This window comes from Musca vetustissima, unplaced genomic scaffold (genome assembly GCF_032173495.1).
Source record: "Musca vetustissima isolate MV318-11 ecotype Yass unplaced genomic scaffold, APGP_CSIRO_Mvet_v1 utg2547, whole genome shotgun sequence".
Classification (NCBI taxonomy): domain Eukaryota; kingdom Metazoa; phylum Arthropoda; class Insecta; order Diptera; family Muscidae; genus Musca; species Musca vetustissima.
In genome coordinates this window covers 10,231-19,686 of record NW_026889401.1, presented here as the reverse complement: position 1 = coordinate 19,686, position 9,456 = coordinate 10,231, and the positions used below count along the sequence as shown (strand labels likewise).

General features: G+C 36.1%; 1 protein-coding gene across 1 annotated transcript; it reads left to right on the top strand.

The window, feature by feature from the left end:
- Positions 1 to 841: 841 nt before the first annotated feature.
- Positions 842 to 6,173, top strand: LOC133337105 (arylsulfatase B-like). The gene is made up of 4 exons (XM_061545369.1): positions 842 to 887; positions 2,284 to 2,670; positions 2,740 to 3,159; positions 5,346 to 6,173. Exons 1-4 carry the CDS (start codon positions 843 to 845, stop codon positions 6,171 to 6,173), a joined length of 1,680 nt encoding a protein of 559 aa, XP_061401353.1. The 5' UTR covers position 842.
- The last annotated feature ends 3,283 nt before the right edge of the window (positions 6,174 to 9,456 follow it).

Sequence of the window (9,456 nt, the reverse complement as noted above, 5' to 3'; positions counted from 1 at the left end):
GAGCACAACAATTATTTTCATAACTAGATCTCTTAAATTACTCTTTGCTTCAACTCTCTTTGCGTTAGGCATAACAATCATTCAGAGGGGGAGTGTCATTGTTACTGTAACTCTGTTACAGTAGTAGTGTAACATTGTAACACTCCGTTACGGTAACGGAACTTGGTAATTGTAAGACTAAGAGAGGAAAGAGAAAACATTTGGGGACTGTAAAGAAGAGAATTTTAAGAGAAAAGCTTTATTTAAAGGAGATGCCTTATTTAAAGGCCTAGAAAAATAGGAAAAAAATATTTTTTTGTTTTTCTTTTTTTTTTTTTTTTTTTGAAAAATAAAAAAGGAAAATCTTTAGGAAAAAAATAAATTTTTATTACCCCCAGTTTCAACAAAAATTTATTAGCGTTGCTAATAAATTAGCAAAAACGACAACTACCGTTAACAAACTTTGTTGTTTTTTTGTTTGTACAAAAGTAAATATTTAAGCAAATTATTATAATGATGTGTAAACAAATCTATCGACAACCCGACAGAGTCTCATACAGCATCAGCAGCACACAGACGGACGGTCTCAAACGTGACTTAATTATATTAACAATTTTGTGATTTTTGTTGCTAAACTTTTTATTTTTGTTATTTTTTGCTGATGATTTTGTTGTTGTTGATTTTTTCTAATTTCAGGCGCCATCTAACAAAGACCCATTGGCTGCCCAATTTGAATAAATTTCTTGTGAAATTCGAAATAGAATAAAAACACTCAGAAAAAAAATATGTATCGATTTTATCTGCCAGCACTGGTGCTGGCTGCTATCGGAATGGTCTCTGCAGAGCAGGCCACCAACTGGGATATGAATTCAAAACCAAATATTGTAATTATTATGGCTGATGATATGGTGAGTATTGGGGGAGATATGAGAAAATAAAAAAATATATTTTTTTAAAAAATCCACGCTTTGTGGATCTTCAAAAAAATATTTTTTTAAAAAATCCACGCTTTGTGGATCTTCAAAAAAATATCTTTTTAAAAAATCCACGCTTTGTGGATCTTCAAAAAAATATTTTTTTAAAAATCCACGCTTTGTGGATCTTCGAAAAAATATTTTTTTAAAAAATCCACGCTTTGTGGATCTTCGAAAAAATATTTTTTTAAAAAATCCACGCTTTGTGGATCTTCGAAAAAATATTTTTTTAAAAAATCCACGCTTTGTGGATCTTCGAAAAAATATTTTTTTAAAAAATCCACGCTTTGTGGATCTTCGAAAACATATTTTTTTAAAAAATCCACGCTTTGTGGATCTTCGAAAAAATATTTATTTAAAAAATCCACGCTTTGTGGATCCTCGAAAAAATATTTTTTTAAAAAATCCACGCTTTGTGGATCATTGAAAAAATATTTTTTTTAAAAAATCCACGCTTTGTGGATCATTGAAAAAATATTTTTTTAAAAAATCCACGCTTTGTGGATCTTCGAAAAAATATTTTTTAAAAAATCCACGCTTTGTGGATCTTCGAAAAAATATTTTTTTTTAAAAATCCACGCTTTGTGGATCTTCGAAAAAATATTTTTTTAAAAAATCCACGCTTTGTGGATCTTCGAAAAAATATTTTTTTAAAAAATCCACGCTTTGTGGATCTTCGAAAAAATATTTTTTTAAAAAATCCACGCTTTGTGGATCTTTGAAAAAATATTTTTTTAAAAAATCCACGCTTTGTGGATCTTCGAAAAAATATTTTTTTTAAAAAATCCACGCTTTGTGGATCTTCGAAAAAATATTTTTTTTAAAAATCCACGCTTTGTGGATCTTCGAAAAAATATTTTTTTAAAAAATCCACGCTTTGTGGATCTTCGAAAAAATATTTTTTTAAAAAATCCACGCTTTGTGGATCTTCGAAAAAATATTTTTTTAAAAAATCTACGCTTTGTGGATCTTCGAAAAAATATTTTTTTTTAAATCCACGCTTTGTGGATCTTCGAAAAAATATTTTTTTAAAAAATCCACGCTTTGTGGATCTTCGAAAAAATATTTTTTTTTTAAATCCACGCTTTGTGGATCTTCGAAAAAATATTTTTTTTTAAATCCACGCTTTGTGGATATTCGAAAAAATATTTTTTTAAAAAATTCGCGCCTTGTGGATTTTCGAAAAAATATTTTTTTTAAAAAATTCACGCCTTGTGGATCTTCGAAAAAATATTTTTTTAAAAAATCCACGCCTCTGGTCTCTGATTATTTTTTAATTATTTTTATTCAATTTTTTTTTTTGAAATATTTTTTTTTTCAATATTTCCAGGGCTTCGATGACATCAGTTTCCGTGGCTCAAATGAATTCCTCACACCGAACATTGATGCCTTGGCTTATAGTGGTGTCATTCTCAATAATCTCTATACACCATCAATGTGTACGCCCTCCAGAGCTGCTCTGCTAACCGGTAAATATCCCCTAAATACCGGAATGCAACATTATGTTCTGGTCAACGATCAACCCTGGGGTTTACCCACCAATGAGACCACAATGGCGGAGATTTTCCAACAAAATGGTTACTACACCTCCCTGATAGGCAAATGGCATTTGGGTATGTCCCGCAAGGCCTACACTCCGACATTTAGGGGTTTCGATCAGCATTATGGTTATTTGGGGGCCTATGTCGGCTACTATGATCAGACATTGGATCAGGGGGTAAGCCAAAGGAAGAGGGAAGAATTTTTGGGGTTAGAAAAAAATTTTAATTTTTTTCGATTGTTTCAGAATGCCAACTATTCCAGGGGCCATGATTTCCGTGACAATTTGAAACCGGTATGCGATCGCAATGGTACCTATGTCACTGATCTCCTTACAGAGGCTGCCATACGCCGCATCCTCGAACATAATTATCAAAAGAAACCATTGTTTATGTTGCTAAGTCATTTGGCTCCGCATTCGGGAAATGATGAAGACCCTCTCCAAGCTCCTGAATCGGAAATTGCGAAATTCGCATATATTAAAGATGAACGAAGGCGGAAATATGCCGCCATGGTATCGAAAATGGATGAAAGTGTGGGCCAGGTGGTGGAAGCCTTGAGTCATCGGGGTATTCTGAACAATACCATATTGTTGTTTTTGTCCGACAATGGTGGCCCGACACAGGGTATGCATTCGACAACGGCGTCGAATTATCCGCTGAGGGGGGTAAGGAACAATTTTGAATTTTTTATTTAATTTAGAAAATTGATTTTTAAGATTTTTTTTTTTAATTATTTTTTTTTTAATATTTTTTTTCAAAAAAAAAATTAAAAAAATATTTTTTTTAAATATTTTTTTTTGAAAATAATTTTTAAATATTTTTTTAAATATTATTATTTTATTTATTTTTATTTTATTTTTTTATTTATTTTTTTTAAATTTTTTTTTTTAAATTATTTTTCAAAAAAAAAATATTTAAAAAAAAATATTTTTTTAATTTAAAAAAATTTGATTTTTAAGATATTTTTTAAATTTTTTAAAAATAATTTAAAAAAATATTTTTTAATCTTAAAAAATATTTTCTTTTTAAAAAAAATAATTTCTTTTTCGAAAAAAAAATAATTTATAAAATTTTTTTTTAATATTTTTTTTTTTTTTGAAAACATTTTTTTTAAATAATTTTTTTTTGAAAAAATTTTTTTTTTGAAAAAATATTTTTTAATCTTAAAAAATATTTTTTTTAAATAATTTTTTTGGAAACATTTTTATACCCTTCACCACACTGTGGTACAGGGTATTATGTCTTTGTGCATATGTTTGTAACAGGCAAAAATAATCGAGATAGACCCATGGTTCCTTTTGAGAATATGCATAGAATCACTTTCCGAATCGATTTATGCATGTCCGTCCGTCTGTCCATGTTAAATTGTAAACAAAGTACAGGTCGCATTTATGATCCGATTTGGATGAAATTTGGCACAGCTCATTTGTTTGGCCCAAGGACGAACCCTATTGAAATTGGGAAAAATCGGTTCAGATTTAGATATAGCTCCCATATATATTTTTGCCCGATTTACGGACTTTAGACCCTGAAAATCTTTCGATTTGCACGAAATTTGGCATAGCGTACTGAATTGAGCCACGAAAGATGTGTGCCAAGTTTCGTGAAAATCGGTTCAGATTTATATATAGCTCCCATATATAGTTTCGCCCGATTTACGGACTTTAGACCCTGAAAATCTTTCGATTTGCACGAAATTTGGCATAGAGTACTGAATTGAGCCACGAAAGATGTGTGCCAAGTTTCGTGAAAATCGGTTCAGATTTAGATATAGCTCCCATATATAGTTTCGGCCGATTTTTGGTAAATGGCGTACCAAAGTCCCTATATATCTTTCGATTTGCACGAAATTTGGCATAGCGCACTGAATTAAGTCTAGAATGATTTGTGCAAAGTTTCGTGAAAATCGGTTCAGATTTAGATATAGCTCCCATATATATATATATATATATATTTTGGTAAATGGCGTACCAAAGTCCCTATATATCTTTCGATTTGCACGAAATTTGGCATAGCGCACTGAATTAAGTCTAGAATGATGTGTGCAAAGTTTCGTGAAAATCGGTTCAGATTTAGATATAGCTCCCGTATATATCTTCCTCCGATTTAAGGTAAATGGTGTACCAAAGTCCTTATATATCTTTCGATTTGCATGAAATTTGGCATAACGTACTGAATTGAGGCTAGAATGATGTCTGCCCAGTTTCGCGAAAATCGGTCCAGATTTAGATATAGCTCCCATATATAGTTTCGTCCGATTTCATGTTAATGGTGCCCCAAAGTCCCTATATATCTTTCGATTTGCAAGAAAATTTGGCATAACGTACTGATTTGAGCCTAGAATGATGTCTGCCCAGTTTCGAGAAAATCGGCCCAGATTCAGATATAGTTTCGTCCGATTTCATGTAAATGGTGCGCCAAAGTCCCTATATATCCTTCGATATATTTGGATAGAGCTTCCATATATATTTTCGCCCGATTTTAAGTAAATTGGACATCAAACTCTTCATGCTAGTCAGGTTGACATCAAATTTTGCACAACGTACAAAATTGAGCATAGAATTACGTAGTTGCGTTTTCTAGAAGTACAGACATAGCCCAACAGATAACCTATTTATATTTGATTGAAGTCGATTTATATAACTTATGGATATATAGGTAGATTCACATTTAGATAAATATCACATATTTTATTTCATCCAATTTCATGTTAATAGTCCTGTTTAATATATCCATAGTGGTGAAGGGTATCATATAGTCGGCCCCGTCCGACTTTACTACTTTCCTTACTGGTTTTTAATTTAATTTTAATTTTTTTTAATTAATTTTTGGTCGTGATTTTCCTCCTCAGCAAAAACATTCCCCCTGGGAGGGTGGCCTACGCTCCTCGGCCGCCATTTGGTCTACTCAGCTGGAAAAACTTGGCACCATTTGGAAGCAGAAAATCTACATTGGTGACTTCCTACCCACCTTGGCGTCGGCAGCAAATATCCATCTCGATCTGGAGGCCCTTAAAATTGATGGCCTCAATTTGTGGCCATCCCTAAAGTACGGCTATGAGTCCGTCGAACGTGAAATAATGCACAACATTGATGACATTTTCAATTATGAAGTCTATGCCAAGGGTAAATGGAAGTACATAAATGGTACCACCCTGGAAGGTCGCTTTGACACATGGCTATCCCAGCGTCCCAATGATAGCTCACAAATTGATCCCAGATTTGAGCACTACGAGGAGTTGGTCAAGCAATCCCCCGTTTGGAAACATTTGCATGCCATTACCGGCGATAAACCCATACAGCTGTTGGAGCATCGCGAACATGCCACGGTTAGGTGTCAATATGAGGATGCCACCCAGGGTGTGGCCTGTAACCCCTTGGAGTCTCCCTGCCTTTTCGATTTGGATGTCGACCCGTGCGAACAAAATAATCTCTATGAGAAAATGAAAAATTCCACAATCTTTGCGAATATTCTGGAACGTATTGCATACTTTAGGGAGCATGCCCACGCGATCAATAATAAACCAGCTGATTATCGTTGTAATCCGGCAGATTTCAATTATGAATGGACCTGGTGGGAGGACGTTTTAGAGGGTAATGGTGGGACGAGAGTGGAATTTAATTTGCAGTTACTGGGACTGGCAGGATTCCTAATAGTCTTGAGGCAATTTTTTGTTTAAGCATATTTCAAAAAAAAATTTTTTTTTGAGAAAAGTATTAACTAGAAAAAAATATTGTAAATAGATTTTAAGGAAAATCTGTATATTTTTAATTTAGTTAAAAATTAATTTTAATAAAAATTATTAAAAAAAATATTTAAAAAAATTAAAAAAAAAAATAAAAATTGTTTTTAAATCCAGATTTCCAAGCGCTTCGGTCTTGTCCAGATCTCCTCCAATTTGAAAGACCACGTTCCAAGATATTGTTTTCTACTTGGTCTTTCCATCTGATTCCTGGCCTTCCCCTTCTACGGGAACCATCAGAAGGCTCGCTTTTATATGCCTTTCAAGGTCGAACTGAGGCGTGGATTTATTAAAGAATATTTTTCAAGGTCCAACTGAGGCGTGGATTTATTAAAGAATATTTTTCAAGGTCCAACTGAGGCGTGGATTTATTAAAGAATATTTTTCAAGGTCCAACTGAGGCGTGGATTTATTAAAGAATATTTTTCAAGGTCCAACTGAGGCGTGGATTTATTAAAGAATATTTTTCAAGGTCCAACTGAGGCGTGGATTTATTAAAGAATATTTTTCAAGGGCCAACTGAGGCGTGGATTTATTAAAGAATATTTTTCAAGGTCCAACTGAGGCGTGGATTTATTAAAGAATATTTTTCAAGGATCATTCTCTTTCTTTCGCACAACATGGCCTAGCCACCGTATTCGCTGCAGCTCAATACGACTGACTATGTCGATGTCCGCGTATAAATTGTTAAGCTCGTGGTTCATTCGATGCCAATATTCGACACAGATCGGCCCGTAGATCTTTCGGAGAATTTGTCTTTCAAACGCCCCAAGAGCTGCCTCATCTACTTGCGCAAGTACCCATGCTTCAGATCCATATAACAGCACGGGTAGTGTATAAGTTCGATACATCGATTACGGCAATGCATATGTTCGATACATTGTTTCCCCTTCTATAGCATTACAATTAACCACTTTAATTTGCCGCTCTTCGGAGCCCAATGGGGAAATCTTCTCTGCATATCTTCCAGGAGCCTCATTCGCCTAGTTCGGATTGTAGGGGAGAGTTCGCTCTATTCTACTATATCTCCTGGAAGCCACATTCGCATAGTTCGGATGCAGAGAGGCGCTTTCCAATGATGTGGTCGGGAGGTGGCCTTGTTTCTAAACCGCTTACTTAGACCATAGTAGCATTTGTTGGCCATCACAATCCTTCTCCGAATTTCAAAACGTATGTCATTCGTTTTATTTATGGTGGCACTTACTTAGCTGGCTTGTGGCAGAACTTTCGTTCCATAGGCCGAGCTTAGAAAAGATTTCCAGGTGCGTCGGTCTTTTGTGCAGTTTTTCCAATTTGAAAAACCATTTTCGGCGATGTTGTATTCGACTTGATCTTTCCAACGTATTCTTGGCCTTCCACTTCTGCGTGAACCATCAGCTGGTTCGCTTTTATATGCCTTCTGGGCCGGGGGCATCTTCATCCATTCTCACAACATGACCTAGCCAACGTAGTTGCTGCAGCTCAATACGACTGACTATGTCGATGTCTGCGAATAAATTGTAAATTGTAAATAAATAAATTGTAAAGCTCAATTCAATTTATTTCATAAACAAGAACCTTGCCCAAAGGGCCATGAGCGATTCCAAAAACGTCTTTACATGGACTACTCCAAAATCTACCCATAGATCTTTCAGAGAACTTTTCTTTCAAACACCCCAAGAGCTGCCTCATCTGCTTGCGCAAGTACCCATGCTTCAGATCCATATAACAGCATGGCGGGTAGTATCTTACTTACTTAGCTGGCTTGTGACAGAACTTTCGTTCCATAAGCCGAGCTTAGAAAAGATTTCCACGCTAGTCGGTCTTCTGCGCAGTTTTTCCAATTTGAAATACCATTTTCGGCAATGTTGTCTTCGATTTGATCTTTCCAACGTATTCTTGGTCTTCCCCTTCTGCGTGAACCATCAGCTGGTTCGCTTTTATATGCCTTCTGAGCTGGGGCATCTTCATCCATTCTCACAACATGACCTAGCCAACGTAGTCGCTGCAGCTCAATACGTCTAACAATGTCGATGTCCGAGAATAACTGGTACGTCTTGCGCGTTGATACCATCAGTTTGGTCTTCTCGCCGTTTACTGCCAGACCCACTTTGGCTGAGTCCTTCTCAATTTGTTCAAAGGTGGCTGTTGTCGCTCTCAAAGTTCGACGCATTATGTCGGTGTCGTAGACAGAGTGCCATTTCTGTTCACCTTTGTGCCTCGTATGACCTTTTCCAGTTGGATGTTAAAAAGGTCACACGACAAACTGTCACCTTGTCTGAATCCTCGTTCGGTATTGAAGGGCTCCGATAGGTCCTTTCCGACTTCAAACTGCTGATCTTGTGCCAGTTACAAACACAACAGGTAGGCCTCGGCTACCTGTTGTGTTTGCAGCTTCTCGACATCGAGTTTCCGTGTTGTATTAGATCGCACCTTTGCTGCAACATTAAGACGAATGCGAACCTTGGCTGCTACAAGGTAGTGGTCCGAATCGATATTCGCTCCTCGTATCGATCGGGCGTCTAAAACACTGGATGAATGCCTTCCGTCTATCACACGACATGATCAATTTGATTTCTCGTTGCTTGATCAGGAGAAATCCAGGTGGCCTTGTGTATATCGAGATGCTTGAATATGGTGCTGCTAACTACCATGTTTTTGTTGCCGCCGCGAGGTCAACCAACCTCATGTCGTTGTCGGATGTTTCTACGTGGAGGCTGAATTTTCCGACGGTGGGACCAAAGATAAGTTCCCTTCCGATTTTTTACATTAAAATCTCTTATAAGAATTTTAATGTCATGGCCAGGGATCAACGATCATATGCTGCTTCTAGGCTCTCGTAAAATATGTCTTTGGCCTGTTCATCTTTATCTTCGGTCGGAGCATGGGCGCAAAAAAGACTGATGTAGAAGAACTTCACTTTTATGCGGATTACAGCAATTCGCTACATCTACTGGAATGAATCCGCAGCCAAATGCATGTCATGGCCAGGGATCAACGATCATATGCTGCTTCTAGGCGCTCGTAAAATATGTCTTTGGTCTGCTCATCTTTGTCTTCGGTCGGAGCATGGGCGCAAATAAGACTGATGTAGTAGAACTTCGCTTTTATGCGGATTATAGCAATTCGCTCATCTACTGAAGTGAATCCGCAGCCAAATTCATGTCTCGTTTCATGTCAGCTATAGTACAGTGCGTAATAATCAGATATACTTACGCCTGTCCCTTTTCATTGCAGTTCC